General features: G+C 33.8%; 1 protein-coding gene across 1 annotated transcript in view; it reads left to right on the plus strand.

Moving 5' to 3' along the window:
- LOC139866662 (glucan endo-1,3-beta-glucosidase 11-like) overlaps nt 1–6,168 on the plus strand; it is a 51,131-nt gene extending 44,963 nt beyond the window's left edge. Inside the window, 4 exon segments of the mRNA XM_071854951.1 lie at nt 5,240–5,429; nt 5,563–5,591; nt 5,688–5,977; nt 5,979–6,168. Coding sequence (XP_071711052.1) covers nt 5,240–5,429; nt 5,563–5,591; nt 5,688–5,977; nt 5,979–6,168 — 699 coding nt within the window.
- The last annotated feature ends 11,466 nt before the right edge of the window (nt 6,169–17,634 follow it).

The following is a 17,634-nucleotide window of genomic DNA, read 5'->3' on the forward strand; positions in this document are numbered from 1 at the left end:
TTTTCTTCCACCTATCAACCTTGCTAGGTTGCTCACTTCTTGTTCCAGATTTTGAATAGAAGCTTGTTGATTTCTAAATGCTTGAGCATTTTGTTCATTGGTTTGTTTCTGAGATGTGAAAAACTGCATTTGAGATTCAACTAGCTTCGACATCATGTCTTCTAAATTTGGCTTTTTATCATCGGTTTGTGGTTGTTTGTTTTGAAAAATAGGTCTTTGCTGATTGTAAGTATTATTGGATACTTGTTGATTGCTTGGACCTTGTTGGTTGTTGTATGGAACATTTCGGTTATAGTTCTGGTTTTGATTGTAAATTGGTCTTGGCGGTTGATAATTATTCTGATAATTATTTCCAGACCTTTGGTTTATGTATGAAACATTCTCTCTTTGTTCCATTGTTAGTTCAATACTGAGACAATCTTTTGTTAAATGTGGTCCTCCATACTGCTCACAACGAATTCTTATTGAGTGAATATCCTTAGTCATCTTTTCCATTCGTCTCTCGACAGCATCTATCTTTGCAGAAATAGAATCTAAGTCATGGCTAGAATCGGCTCTAGCTGCTTTAGATGATCTAACGATATCTTTTTCTTGGTGCCACTCGTGTGAGTGAGAAGCAGTGTTATCAATAATTTTGTAAGCGTCAGTTGCTGTTTTCTTCATAATGGAACCACCAGCTGCTATATCGATGTCTTTTCTTGTAGTGATGTCGCATCCTTGGTAGAATATTTGTACTATTTGACAGGTGTCTAAACCATGTTGCGGACATCCTCTTAATAACTTTCCAAATCTTGTCCACGCCTCATATAGAGTTTCATTTGGATTTTGTGTGAACGTAACAATTTCTCCTTGAAGTCTCACGGCTTTAGATGCCGGAAAGAATTGTTTAAGAAATTTTTCAACTAAAACGTCCCATGTATCAATCGCCCATTCAGGTAACGATTCTAACCAATCTTTGGCTTCTCCCTTTAAAGTCCAGGGAAATAACATGAGATATATCTGTTCATCCTCAACTTCTCGGATTTTAAATAGAGTGCAGATCCTATTAAATGTACGAAGATGTTCATTTGGATCTTCCTTCGGCGCACCACTAAATTGGCATTGATTAGTCACCATGTGTAGAATTTGTCCTTTGATTTCATAATCTGGTGTATTAATGTCAGGTTGAGTAATTGCGTGACCTTGGCCAGTGCGTTTAGCTCTCATTCGGTCTTCCATACTTAGAGGTTCCAGATTCTCCATAATTGAATTTGTTGAATCTGAATCACTATACGATTCTGATTTAATGGTTGGTTCCTCTACAATCTCTGTTTGAATGATTGGTGGTTCCGGAGGAAAGATTAGTGGTTCAGGATCTATGAATTGTCCCTGAATATTCTCCGGATTCTCAATTGTGAGGTCGGGTTCAAAAAATGGATTATCGGATATTTGAATTGGAGTACTTGGTCGACTAGATGACGATTCTAAAGAAAAATCAACGGCAACAATATTTTCTAGATGTCTTGATCGAGTTACAGGTGGTCAACGTACAAAAGGTGGTGAACGTACAAAAGGTGGTGAACGTTTTGCTCGGTGCATTCACTGAATATCCTATTAGTTATAAAAATAAAAATTATATAAGTTATCAAAATAATAGACTTTTCTGCTTTTGCCCACGTTTCGAATAGCCAATAGATGCAGCAGGGAGCCAGAACCCTTTAAATCGGAAGCTCACAACTCAACCACTAACAAATCCAACTATTACTACGAAGCAGAAAATTTGGATGTCTATCAATTAAAACACTTAAAATAATTTTTCGTTGAAATTTAAAGAAATTTTAGAGAAGAAAGAGAAAATTCTAAGTCCTAAAAACTAGATTGGTGAGAATTAAGAAAGAAAAAGAGCGCGTCGAAAAACGTCAAAAAATAAAAGGGTCGAAAAATAATAGGCGTCGAAAAATAAAAATAAGAAAGTAGCGCGTCGAAACTTAAAAAGGAACTAAAAACTAAGAATTAAAACTTACGTCTAGAAATATTAAAGCTTAAAAGAAATACTATATCCCAAAATGGTAATAACTTAAAAAGGTACTAAAATATAAAAACGGCGTCGCAAAATTCTAAAGCACCTAAATCTTAGTCTAAAGAAAAAGCACTTAAGGGATTTTACGGCAAATCCTAAAAATCTAGAAAAAAAAATAACTATGGCAAAAACTATGTCTTAAAACTAAATACGAGCGAAAAATACAAATATTACGCTAAAAACAAATAAAAAGATACAAAATATAAAAATAAACTTAAGGTTGTAAAAAAATACAATTTTTTATAAAAATATTATTTTTATATTATTTATTTTATAATACTATTAATTTTTATATAATTTATAAAACTAAATAAACTAAATAATACAAATTAAATAATAAAACTAAAATTTATTAATTAAATAAACAACCCTAATTAGGGTTTTAATAAATAATAATAATAATAATTACGTAATGATTGCTGTTGATGGTCAAATGTGGCGTGTCAGGTACCCTCATGCGATCGCATGAAAATTTGCCTTCGGGCTCATGCGATCGCATGGGCTAGGGTTTCGGGCCAGTATATGAGCTGCTATAGTACGGGCCGAGTAATTTTATTATTATTTTTTTTGTTTTCTGATTTAGATATTTATATAATATATTTAAATAAAACTTATATTTTTACAAACTAAAAATAAAGAAATAAAGAAACTTTATAAAACTTAAATATTTAACAAACTCTTAAATATATATATATTTTTTGTTTTTCTTTTTATATTTTTGAATATTTAAAACGTATTTTTACAAAAGCGTATTTTTATAAAAGTAAACTAAAAATTAATAAAAATCTTTTTTTTATAGCGTTGCGCTTCCGGCGTTTAAGCAAGAATTTTCCCGGCAGCGGCGCCAAAAATACTTGATGTTATGCGAGGGGTATATGAAATAGTATTAATTTTACAAGGAAATACTATTAAATACGATACAGTTTTACACAAGATATTTATTTATTTATAGAATGGATATACCTAAACCTTGCTACAACACTTATAGGCAGTGTACCTAATCGTAGAGTAGTATAGTTTTTAGTAAGTCCGATTCGTTCCACAGAGAAAATTAAACAAGCTTAACGCTATATTTTTAAAAACTATATTTGTAAAAATACAAAAATATATAAGTAATATTATTATTATAAAAAGGGGGTTTTTACCGTTTAATGGCCGGTTTGTCGATTTTAAAACTTTTAGTCGCAGTTAAAACCTAATGTAAAATATTAAAAATAAATATAACTTAATTTAAAGCGTAAAGTAAATAACGATAATGAAATTACGATAAATAAAAGTGCGATAAAATAAAATTGCGATAATTAAAGAGTACGATAATTAAAAGTGCAATTAAATACAATGACAATAAATAAAAGTGCGATAATTAAAAGTGCAATTAAATATGAAATATATAAATTATGCTTATTTAAACTTCCGTAATCAAGATGTTTGACGTGTTGATTTTAGTTTTATTACCATGGGTTAATTGTCCTTTGTCCTGGATTATTCGATATGTCCATACGGATTTGTCCATAATAGTCCATCAGTCATAATCATAAAGTGCGAAAGTCTTCGTCAAATTATTCTTATTCCTGAAGTCAAATATTCCAACTAATTGGGGATTTGAATTGTAACAAGGTCTTAATACTTTATTTAATGAATACACCAGGTTATCGACTGCGTGTAGACCAAGGTTTTACTACTTTGTTAACAATTACACCAATTACCTTGAATGTAATCCACCCCTGTTTCAACAAGTCTATTAACTATTAATCCAGTTCCGTGTCCAGTAAAATGAACAATTATTGGTATTTATAGATATCCCGCCCACCGTACCCAGTCAAGCGTATGAAGTTATATATAAATACGTCAAATTATAAGTCTATATATTAAATTAACGAGGTGTCGTTTAGTTAATATAAAGCCCATTAATAGCCCATAGTCTAATTTCTACAAGTGTCGTTCTTTTATCCAAACCCCAATTATGGTCCAAAGCCCAATTACCCAATTTTAATATTTAGCCCAACATTACGATTACTTCGGTATTAAATAAGCATAATAATAACTTAGCTACGAGACATTAATTTAAAAATAACATTAACCATAACTTACAGTGATTAAAAATAGCGTAGTGTTACACGGACAGAATTTCGACTTACACCCTTACAACATTCGCTAACATACCCTTATTATTAGAATTTAAAATTAAAATTAAAATTATAATATAAATATATATATATATATACATATATATATATATATATACATACATATATATATACATACATATATATATATATACATATATATATATACATATATATATATATATATATATATATATATATATATATATATACGTGAGTGAGATAGAGAGATGGATAGATATATGATCAACCAAAACTGCGAATTTATAGGCATGTGGGCTGTCACCTACTGCCATGCGATCGCATGGATTTTTGCCTTCCAGGCCATGCGATCGCATGGCCACTTTTTCCAGCTCACATGATTTGTTTTCTTGTTTTGCCGACGGTTTATAATAATAATATAATATATAAATAATTTATAGAATTATTTAAATATTATATTATATTCGTGTATATAGTTGACTTGTAATTTTTAGTCCGTTGCGTCGAGCGTTGAGAGTTGACTCTGGTCCCGGTTCCGGATTTTCGAACGTCCTTGCGTACAATTTAATATCTTGTATTTTGCGTTTCGCGTCTTGTACTCTTGTAATTTTGAGACGTTTCTCATCAATAATTGGAACCACTTTGATTGTACTTTGTACTTTTGAGCTTTTTGGTCGTTTGCGTCTTCAATTCGTCGAATCTGTCTTTTGTCTTCACCTTTTATTATTTAAATGAATATCACTTGTAAATAGAACACTTGCAACTAAAAGCTTGTCTTTCTTGAGGGATAATGCTATGAAATATATGTTCGTTTTTAGCATTATCAATAGACAGATAACATAATTTGGTATAAAAATTATCTTGTCTATTTAACTTGGTTGGAATTTTCGAATACTGTAACATAACATCATCATTTATCAAAGTTTGACAATGAACATAAAGATAATTTTAACCGATCTATGTTCGGAATGAAATAGGGTTCGACCCGATTAGTAGCCGCAATGCTATTATGGCCAACAATTACCGAGCACAAACACATTTTCAGCAATGTTCATTACAACCTTGAAACAAGTTCCCTATAACCAAGACTGGGCTTCTTGGTGGTGGTGCATTTTTAGCGCTTGATGCAGCTCTTTTTTGGTTGGTTTCACTTATATTGGCTGATAACGCAAGGGAAGATTACTTTGATGATGTTAAAGGATCTAGTGGTGATGTCATCGCTAATGAACATGGGATGACTTATTTCATAAACTTTCTGGAAGGTACTCTGATTAGCGTCTATTCATTTTTTAGGTAAATTTATTTATTAACTAAAATTTACTTTATGAAGCTAAGCACTCTTTTTTCATGAAATTGGTTGGATTTTGACTTAAGTAAGATTCTTTGGTTTAATAGTTTTGTGGGTTGATAAAAGATGGCTTTTTGTTGGTCTTCAGTTTGCTAAAAAAACAACTCCAATTTTGATATGAATTTGAGTTAGTTAAGAGTATGTTGCTTAACATTCATGTGGGTTCATAAAGATTAAATTTTGTTTAAACGCGTACACTTTTTTATCTTACATGGGTAGTCCAGATCAGATTGATATAAACTATGCTCTGTTTCAAAAAACTGATGGGATTTATGATGAAAAGTGGAAACTTCATTATGATAACATGCTTGATGCACAAATTGATGCTGCTTATGCTGCACTTGAAGCTGCTGGATTTAAGAAAATGGCGTCTCGGGGTGATTCGAGTGAAGGTGCTGCAACACCTGAAAATGCAAAGATTTATAATTATAATCTTCGTAAAAGGCTTGCTAAGAGAAAGGGACCCCACGTAGGCCAAATTTATGTTGAAGGCTTATATTTTTGCTTTGTTTAATGAGAATTCAAAGCCTGGTCCAACTTATGAAATGAACTTTAGTTTGTACAAACCTGATGGGTCGATTTCGTTGGATATAGGGTTTCCTGCATTAAAGTATTCGTTTGCAATTTCATCTAGCCTATCAATTAAGGTATGAAACATTATGTTGCAGTATTTTCAGTTGTCATTATAAAGTATGAATTTTTCATATTACAAACGTGAAGAAAGTCGCAAGATGCTTAAGCTATGATATACACAATAAACATTATTAGTACAAGTTAGGATATTTTAGTGTATTCCCTTGTTGAGAATTATAGATAAACATACTATTGTTAAGTATTCTCATAAGAACTTAATGAAATCCATAAGTAGACACTTTTAATGGGCCATAGATTCCGAATTTATACTGTTTTTATTCAGCTTTATATAATAAACAAAACAACCCCTGTTTTTTGTTTACCTAATACACAAATCAATTATATAACCTAACCTTTATAAATTATTAGGAAGAGCCATTGATACAATTGTATAGTGGGTCAGTCCCCTTGTAGCATCAAATGGTGTAAATATTGATTGAAACTAAATGAACCTCATTTTTTATGATGATTTAATGACATTTATACTAAACACAAGATACATCATTGTATGTTAAAGAAATTTAAAATTATATGCACTGAGCAATCAGTACTTTGAAAATGTGTCTAAAGATTAACGTCATGGTCAGTTTTTTTTTTTTTTTTTTGTTTTGCAAAACAAAAGTTTGTTACGCCTTTCTGTTAACACAAAAGGCTCATCTTTTGTGAACTTTACTTATTAGGTTGGTGGAAGGAATACCGTTTTGTCTGCAACTCTTAACAATTGGCTTCATTATGTAACTAATCGTCCAACCATCATTTTTGGTGCTGATGTCACTCATCCCCAACCAGGAGAGGATTCCAGTGCTTCAATTGATGCTGTAAGTTTCTATGCTCATTCTAAATTTTGTTATTAATTGTGGTGGTAGTTTCGATCCATTTGTTGCTACACTTGGTGATAAAATCAAGGTTTCAAAAAATCGATACCCGGGGAGTAATCGGACGTTGACTAAGTTTGACTTTGACCGATGAAAAATGGTTGTCTGAATGCAAAATTAAAGTTAACGAGTCAGGTTGAGTCGTTTTGGGTTAAAATGTGTCATGGTTCAGACATTCAGATTTTTAAATGGGTCCAAATGGGTCAGGTTGAATAACGGGTTGAAACAGGTAATGGGTTAAAGAAATATTCTAGAGTCTATGAGAGGGGTTTAAGGTCGAAAAGATCGTTTCTAAAGTCTATTAAAGTGTAAATACCTTATGTTACTTCACCTATTGTTTACTTGGTTCGTTTGGCATGTTGAAGATCTTGATTTTCATAGTTTGAATTATATGCATATAGGTGCTGGTAAGACGTAGTATGGTGTACCTAAAAACATCGCAGTTGCATTTGATGATGTCATTTAAACATGCAGTTAGGGTGCTGAGATTAAGCCTATTGGTAAGTTATGATGATTCATGTTGCCTGTTGCATTGACTGCACGTTCTTTTCTGTTTCAAATAATGGTTGCTATGTTTTACAATGACTTTTGCTACTCTTGGTGAGAATACCATGATTATAATGTGTTGGTTAAGATTTCAATCATAATACTCAAAAGTTAATCACTCAATTTTGATTATGACATAGTGGTTAATCATATGTAAGTCAACATGAGTTCATGAGCCTAAACTATCTCTAGCACAAGACCAATGCATAAGTAAAAATAATACGCGGTTGAACCCCGATCGACCATGAAGCTGACTGTGTGTGTCCTGTACCAACGAATTCAAGTTTACTTTAAACTGTCAATCTACGGCTACCATCACGGTTGATCGCAGCCCGACCGCAGTTTTCTCCGTTACCAAATTCATCCACTTTAAGATAGACCACTTTGAGGCATCTATAATTTATAAAACCTTTTTAAACACACTTATAATAGTTGTCCTTTTTGATCTCAAAAGAGCTTTGAACCAAACGATGTTAATTTTCACTAATCACACCTAATGACATCTTAATGACATTTTAAGCTTGATTTAGACTAAGACACTCGAGTGTTATATCTTTTTATCCTAATGCATAATGTCATTTAAACATACTAATAATGGTCACTGAAGTCCCAATTAAAGAGGTGCTCTCCCATTGCTTTTAAGTACCATTTATATGTATGTGAGTATAATTAATCTATGCTAGTCACGGTTGTAACAAAGATCATTAAGTTTGAATTAGATTCAAACTTGTTCATTTGAGATGCAACAATGTTCCAAAGGACAAGATACTCCCATAAGCAAAATGACAAGTAATTAAGAAAGGTTGATGAAGCTTTTGGAAGATAATGGTTTGTCAAAAGACAAAAATCTGCAATTACCTCTTTGGGTAATCAATGACAAGTGGTTAAAGATTGAAGACTTACTTCTTTAATGGACATGTCAACTTCCATGCTTATGTCCAAAACAAAAGGGGTAACAGGGATGATTTCAGAAGTAATTAGCTTCTAGTTGCAGCTATTCAATGAAGGAAAATGACAATTTTTAAAGGACAAAAACAGCCATATGAATCAGATGTTAGAGGTACACGATCGAACCACGGTTGACCGTGCAGCGAGCCGTGTAGCTTCCAGGCAGATTTCTCTTTCCTATAAAAGCCAAGCCTTGAAGGATTTAAAGACTCACCTCTTGCACTCATATTTTCTCATACTTACTGATGTCATTCTTATAATTAAATTATAATCTTTTGAAGTGATTCTAGCAAGAGTACTTGTAAGCTTAAAGTTGTAAGTTTACTTGTAAACTATCTTCTTAAAGGGATCTAGAGGATAGTTGTGTTTTCACTAGGATAGTTCATTAGAATATTGTGGTAAGATTTATAGGTGTTTGTGAAGTCTTCAAAGGGACGTAAGAGTTCACAAGTTGCGGCTTATCGAAGTACTAGTGTTGTATCCGGACACTCCACCGAGTTTGGGGTATCATAGTGAAGAAAAATTTCAATTCGTAGAATTGAGGAGTGGATTAAGGAAGATTAGTTAACATCTTCCCAAACCACTAAATCGTTGTGTTTGTTCTCTCTTCCCTTATCTTTTGATTATAATTTTACATATATTTATATTGTTAGTATTATTAGAGAACAAACATTTCAAATCACACTATATCAAGTTCAAGTTCAACAAAACGCAAAGAAAATTTTGAAAAATCGACTAAGTAACTATTCACCCCCCCTAGTTACTTACAATTGGTATCAGAGCGGTTGCTCTAAATATTTTGACAAAAATTACTAATTCGAAATAAAGACTAATTTTTTGCAAATCTTAGAGTTTAAGATCATGGAACAAAAATTTGAGAAATTGAACTATAGTGAAGGATGCTCCATGCAAAGGCCTCCACTTCTTGAAAGTGTAGGATTTTGGTATTGGAAGCATCGATTTGAAACTTATGTCCGTTCCAAAGATATAGACTATTGGAACATTATTACTAAAGGTGATTATGCTCCATTTAAGTTTGGTAATGATAAGAAAACTAAAATATATATACTCGAGGAAGAATGGACTAAGGAACACAAGATAGAAGTAGGCAAAAACTATGAAACTAAGATGATCATTTTTAATGCATTGCCTAGGAAAGAATATGAGAGAGTTTTTATGATAGGTAGTGCTAAGAAAATTTAGGATAGTATCATGGTTACTCATCATGGAAACCCACAAGTCATAGAAAATAAAGTAGAATTGCTTATAACTAATTATGAACAATTTGCTATTGAAGATTATGAAAAAATAGATAGTGCCTACACTAGATTTAACAATATTTGTTCAAGTTTGAAAGCTCTAGGTACAATCTACACGGATAAGCAATATGTTCGCAAGTTCTTAAGGGCTCTACCATCAAGATGGAGACCAAAGGTGACGGCAATTGACGAATTAAAGAATGCGGAAAAGCTAACTCTGGATGAACTCATTGGAAATCTCAAAGTACATGAGGTTATTCTAGATAAAGATGATGAGTTAGAAAAAGCCAAGAGAAAAAAGAACAAGTCAATCACTCTAAAGGCTAAGATTCATGATGAATATGACATTGATGATGACGATGATGATATTCTCAATGATGATGAGCAACTCGCATTTATTGTTTGCTCATTTAAGAAATTCTATCAAAGTTCGGGAAACCATGTTCGCCCTCCAATGGAACAAAGGAAGACGCCATTCGATCCCAAGAAAAAGTTTGTACGAAAATGTTTTGGGTGTGGTGATCCAAATCACTTAATAAGTGAATGTCCTAAAAGAAAGAATGAAAAGGATTTTCTTGGAGGTACATGGGATGATGCAGAAAACGACACACAAGAAGAATGAAAGGAAACGTGTCTCATGGCCATTGACATACCAAGTGATGACGACAAAGGATCACAAGTCGGACAAACTGACAATGAGGTACTTCCAAATTCTTTTGAGTTTAGTATTGACAACTTTGCTAAATTGTGTATCTTAAGTAGTAAAGTAACTGACAAAAACACAAGTCTAAAGGAAGAAAATAACTTGCTTAGGTTAGAGATCTCACAACTTAAAGAAAAATTATCTAACTCACAAGAATGTCTTACATGTGATGACTTAAAACATGAAACCATGTCTTGAACAAAACTAACAAACAAACTGAAAATAAAATTAAGTTTTCAAAATATGATGGAAGTAGTAAAGTGTTAGAAGACATTTTAAGTGTTCAAAAATGAACAAATGACAAACAATGGCTAGGATACAAGGAAAATACTTTTGAGATAAAATCATCCAAACATAAGCCAATAGTGTTTGTTAGACCTAAAGTAGTAGAAACACCAAAACGAAAGCTTCCATAACTAATCAAGTTAAGACAAGTAGAAAAGAAATCAAATCATTTGTAAAAAATTCTTCAAGAAGAATGATTAATCAAAACTTTGATAGAAAAACGGTCGAAACTAAAAAGAGCTACAAAATTAAAATTGTCAAGAAATGGGTTAGAGTAGGAGTCTTTAATGCTAATCATCCCGGACCCAACAAACATCGGGTACCAAAGTTATTGATTAATCAAATATAGGTTTGTCTCAATGATGTTGTACAAAATGAAGAATGGGTAATTGATAGCGGTTGTACAACACACATGACGGGCAACAAAGAATTCTTCATAAAGTATTCGGAGTACAATGGAGGTGATGTAATCTTTGGTGGCAATGTGAAAGGAAAAATCGTCGGTAAAGGTAACATTACTAATCAAAAGATTACACTTGATAATGTGTTATACATTAAAATTTAAGTTTTAACTTGCTAAGTGTAGGAAGAATATGTGACAAAGGATATAACATGACATTTACTAAAAATTCATCACACATAATAAAAGATGGTAAAAGTGTCATGAATGGAATTAGGAAGAAAGGTCTTTATACATGCAATGATTTTAAACTTGTAGATATTTGTCTCACATCTATACATGATACTACTACCGTGTGGCATAGGAGACTAGGGCATGCTAACATGAAACTAATTCATAACATATCCTCAAAGGACAGAGTTAGAGACTTGCCTAAATTAAAATATGAAAGTCATTTTTGTGATGCATGCAAAGTAGGAAAACAAGTTCATGCAAGTCATAAACCTAAGAATTTTATCTCTACTAAAAGATGTCTAGAAATTTTGCACATGGACTTATTTGAGCCATCGGCCGTTCAAAGTTATGGAGGAAATTTTTATACTTTAGTAATAGTAGATGACTTCTCAATATATACATGGACACTATTTCTAAATCATAAAAATGAAGCATGTGAAAGATTTATAATTTTCGCTACTAAGATACAAAATTTGCTTAGTTGTACCATAGTAATAATAAGAACGGATCATGGTAGAGAATTTGATAATGATGCTCAATTTGGAGTCATTTGTGATTTAAATGGTAGACGTGGTTTGGATGAATGGGATCGAAAAAGCCTTCTGGTTGATCAACATAAACGTCCTATTGAAGATGACCGTTCAGAAAGCCGTTTTGACATCCATTTGAAACACCGTGAACTTCATATGAGAAGCAAATGCAAGGAAAAGACGAATAGTCTCAATCCTAGCAACCGGAGCAAACGTTTCATCATAATCAATACCCTCTTGTTGTCGATATCCCTTGGCCACAAGACGTGCCTTATTACGAACCAAAATTCCATCAGAATCCTTCTTGTTCTTAAAAATCCACTTAACCCCTATTGGTCGTTGACCCGTTGGTCTTGGAACTAATCACCATACTTTTAACCATTCAAATTGATTGATCTCTTCTTGCATTGCTACCACCCAGTTCGGATCTAGTAAAGCTTGATCAACCGTTGTTGGTTCAATCTTACTAAGAAAGGCAGTGTAAAGACACATATTCCGAGTAACCCTTCTACTTGAGACTGGAGCAGATGCATCACCAATGATTAGAACTATCGGATGACTTTAAGTCCATCGGTTGTTATGTGGAATAGATTGTACATCAGTGGTATCCAATGAAACATCGACCGTTGTTGACATTGAACCATGATCCGCTTGATCTGATGTAACACTTTCTAATGGATTCATTTGAGTATTTGGAGAAACAACTGGAGTTGTATCAACGAATGAATCTTGAATTGATTCAAGATTAGCATCAGGAGGTGGGAGGGAGGATGAAGAAGCAACAGGTGAATCGGTTGGTGTTGTATCTTCATCAAAAAGACTTGGTTGAGTCTCTACAGTAGTTGACTGTGATGGTGTAACCGGTACGGCTTGAACATTTGAATTCTGTTGATGAGCATAAATACTATCAAAAAAGATATCCAGTTCCTCTGTTGTCACCGTAGGAACACCCTTCTTCAAGAAAATTGAGTTTTGCGCGGAAGAAGTAGTAGCCAGGTTAGGATCGGGTTTTGAACTGAGTTGTTCAAAAGACATTCTCGATAACTCATCGAACCTTACATTTATGCTTTCCTTGATCGTCTTTATTCGTTTATGATAGATACGATAAGAAACTTTGTTCAAAGAATAACCGAGAAAAATGGCCTGATCGCCATGAGGATCAAACTTTTCGAAGCTGTCAAAATCGTTAAGCACATAGCATATACAACCAAAGACACGGAAATATTTGACATTCGGGCGTCTACCATATAGTAACTCATAAGGAGTTTTATCAAAACGTTTATTAATGATGCAGCGATTTTGGGTATAACATGCAGTGGAAATGGCCTCCCTCCACATTTTCGGAGATAGTTTGGAATAAGTCAGCATCGTTCGAGCTGCCTCGCACAATGTACGATTACGTCGTTCGACTACTCCACTCTGTTGTGGGGTTCGTGCAGCAGAGAACTGATGTTCAATGCCTTGGTCTTTCAAATAACTATCAAGCAGGTCATTCTTAAATTCCGTCACATTATCAGTTTGGATACTCTTAACATGTTTGTTAAAAGAGAGTTGAGTCTTTATAATGAACTCAATGATAATGGAGGGGGTTTCTGACTTAGTCCGCAGAAGGAAAATTCATGTAAATCGGGTATAGTCATCAATAATGACAAGCACATGTTTCCGGCCACCGAGGCTAGAAACCCTCATGGGTCCACATAAGTCCATATGCAATAATTGCAAGGACGATGAAGAACTAGGGTTTTGCTTAAGCGGATGATTAGTCTGTTTCAGCTTACCCATCGCACATGATGGACACACATGATGCTTATCATATTGAAAGCTTGGAATACCATCAACTAAGTCTTTAGAGACAAGTCGATTAATACCCTTGTAATTCAGGTGTGACATCCGATGATGCCATAACCATGAATTCTCATTCGTTGAACGAGTAACCAAACACATGGTTTCATGTGATGGTGCATCATTGAGGTCAATAGTATAAAGTGAATCACAAGGTTTACCAACAAGGAGATCGGTTCCATCGGTGGATTGCACCGAGCATTGACGACATTCAAACAGAATCTTGAGATCTCCTTCACAAAATTGGCTGACATTAAATAAACTGCACTCCAAACCCTCAACATATGAGACCCGTTTGATCGTTATGCCATTCTTCACAAAATCTCCATAACCCGTTATTGCTACAATCTCATCATTTCCAAATGTAACCGTTCCTAGGAATTTGTCAATGAAATTGACAAGCAAGGATTTATCGCCCGTCATGTGTCGAGAACAACCAGAATCGATATACCAAACACAGATGTCGAAACCCTGTAAACGTTAATTTTCTAGAGTTTAGGTACCCAAAGTTTCTTGGGTCCTCTACGGTTAGTACCAACAACAAACTTTGGATCAACAATGAGATAGTTACGTAAAGCATCATGCAATTTAGACGATAAAGCATCATTTAAAACCACATTACATGAAGCATCATACGCAATATCAAGTTTTACATCGTTATCAGAAGTCTTAACACACAACTTATTCCATGTAGATGTTTTGTTCACAGACGAAAATTGAAAAACATATGACGATTTCCTAGGTCGACTAGCAGACTGCGTTGGTTTGTTTGCTACTTTCTTAGTCGTTGACTTAGGAACCCATACATACTTGTAAATCAAATTTGGATTATGACCTGTGACACGAAAAACACCTCTGTTAGTTAGGCGTCCAAACTTTTCAGTTGACACATGAGATGATTGATTTTGCAAAATTTCTAATTTGATTTTACGTTCCTTTGCATCATACTCACTTAAATCAGGTTTAGGACTCGCGTGTTGTGTAGACTTGACTGATTTCGTTAAAAGACTCTCCTTTGATTTATTTAACATTGGAATCATAGGAATCTTTTTAGTTGACACAAAACCATTTGGAGAATGAACTTTCTTGACAACAAATTGCGTTGAAGGTGCAACTTGTGAAACACGTTTACCAAATTGAGAACGTAGAGGGTTTTTAAGAAGAGTAATGGGTTTTACATCCTTAGATGTTGTTGTCCCCTTCCCCTTTTTAGTAATCCCACCAACACATTCAGACACATTGGTTTCAACAGAAGATGATTGCTTAAGTGTGTTAGCCTGTTTCATTTGAATTATCTTTTGTTTTAAGCTCTTAATCTCAAGACATAATTCCTCAGCAGAAACTATCACTTCACCTTCCTTAAAGTCATAAGTACATTCTTTCTTAGGAAGTGATGGCAATTTATCGCACAATGCAAGCATTTTTTCTAAAGATTGTCACTTAAGTTGCAAATCAACATTTTCCTGTTCTACTATAGCTACTATACGTTTCAAGTTTCGTACAGCAGGTATATTAGCATAAAATTCATTCATGGGATCAATTGTTGCATTAAAGTCTATCAAATTTTCAACAGGTGGTTCTTCTCGAGGTTCTACTTTCACTTCTAAATCAGTTCGACCTATGGATTCTGTCTCAAAGAAGACAGATAGTTCATGTGCTAGGTCTTCACAGAAAACATTATCAGAACGTGCAGGTAAAGCCGGTAGGATTGGTTTCACATCAAAAGTTGGTTCATCAAACACCTCATCTATGTTAACAATGCTAGAACTAGGTTTGTTAAACACTTCATTCTCAAGCATTAAAATGTATTTCTCTAGCATGAGTATAGGAATGTAAACCAATCTACGTGTAGGCACATAATTAACACAGTGCACATTCTTTTCAGTTTCAACAAATTCCTTCAAGAAATCAGAATTTGATTTACCCATTTTAGCATTGATTTTCTCATACATTAAGCTAATTTGATGGTATTTTTTAGATTTGCAATTAACAATAATATCATCAAAATCAGCATCAGAAGCATGCACAAAATGATACGGTAAATCATCTTGAAAATAATTAGAATGATATAATCCTGGAATCATGTTGGAAGCATCATCTAAAATCTTAGGATCTTCATAACCCAACCCCCACTTTTCACCATGAATTGTTTTTGGTCTATTCATAAAAATTATTTGTTTTGAAAGTTCCATATTAGTGATTGCTTTGGATTGCTCTGTTCGATAGAGTTTTTCCTCATATTGAGCAAGTTGAGCTTTCATTTGAAAAGACTCTTTTGACAATGAAGAAATTTTAGTGTTCTTTTCAATTATGGTGTCTTCTAATTGAATGATTTTCTTGTTTAGCTTTGAAAGTGTGGGTTCATGTTGGTTTTTCAAATCGAAAAGATCTTTTTCTAAAAATTGAACTTTTTCTGCAAGTCATTCTGATTTTAGACGATAATCTGTCCTTTCGACTTTAATCGGATGAATTGATTTTTTAAGATCTTCCAACTCAGTTTCTGTTAAGCTGAGTTGGACAGTCAATCTTTGCAATTCCGATTGTAATTTAGATGAAGATGGTCTGGTCTCATTAAGTTTGATTTTATCTTTTAAAACCTTGTTTTCAGATTTCAAACCTTTGACTTCTTTTGACATTGAGACCAGATTTTTCATCATGTCATTTTGCACTTTTATAAAATCAGGTGAGATTTCGGATGATTGTACCTCATCATCATCAGATGTTGAGTCAGAATTCTCCATTGCTTCCTTAGCTTTGATGAGCTTAGTCACCTTGCAAACATTCGCATGTTCCACCTCTGAATCTGAATCATCAGTCCAGTTAAACCAAGTATCATCAACCGGTTTCAGCTCTCCCCCAGTTTCTACAATCTTTGCCATCAACATATTCTTCTTGTAGTTGGTTGCATCCTTCTTCTTAGGCATCTTGCACTCACGAGAGTAATGATCAGCTTTGCCACAATTAAAACAAATTGAATCATCCTTCTTGGAATCATCAGCACGTTGTTGTTTTGATTGATTAGCTTTCTTGTAGTAAGAGGAAGACGATGAGTTCTTGCGTTGATTGCTTGATTTGCCTTTAAATTTGTGTTTGTTCAAGGCCTTTGTGAATATGGCTGCCATCTTGACTAATTCAAGGTGAGAATCATCAACATCAGAAAGATTCAACTCTTCAGAATCAGTTGATTCTTCTACAAGTACTTTCTTGGACAAGGAAGTCGTAAAAGATTTACTCTTATTTTTGGCAATTAGGGCAAGTGGATTGCCCGGAGAAGACTTTTTCCTTCCTTATTGAAGTTTAGACACTTCAGGTTGGTAATGCATAAGAACTCCAACAAGCTCATGAATAGTCATCTTGTCAATCTCTTTGGTAGATCGAACAATGGTTCCATAAGAAAGCCAATCAACATTGAGCTTTTTGAGGAACTTCATGTTGACTTCAGCATTTACTTTTATAATTTTACACCTTTTCAACTCATTGAGAACACCATTGAAACGACGGTAGGTATCCTTGAGTGGTTCATTAGGTTCCTGCTTGAAATCTTCATAAAATCCCAGAGCCTTATTCAGTTTGGTAACATCTGACATGTCATAACCTTCTTGCTGTCATTTGATCTCTTCCCATATATCTTTTGCTGTGGTGTTGCTATCAACATTTTCAAACAACTCATACGGGATAGCTTGCATAACAATGTTCTTTGCCTCTACGTCACCCTGAGCTCTCTCACGTCTATCACCAGAAAGTTCATAGACTGAAATTGGCATACCAGTATCCGGATGATAATCTACAACTATACCATCTCTCAGAGAAGCCCATATGTACTTTACTTTCTCACCCTTATAGTCTATGTACTGAGTGATAAGG

The sequence above is a fragment of the Rutidosis leptorrhynchoides genome, chromosome 9, assembly GCF_046630445.1.
Source record: "Rutidosis leptorrhynchoides isolate AG116_Rl617_1_P2 chromosome 9, CSIRO_AGI_Rlap_v1, whole genome shotgun sequence".
Taxonomy (NCBI): Eukaryota; Viridiplantae; Streptophyta; class Magnoliopsida; order Asterales; family Asteraceae; genus Rutidosis; species Rutidosis leptorrhynchoides.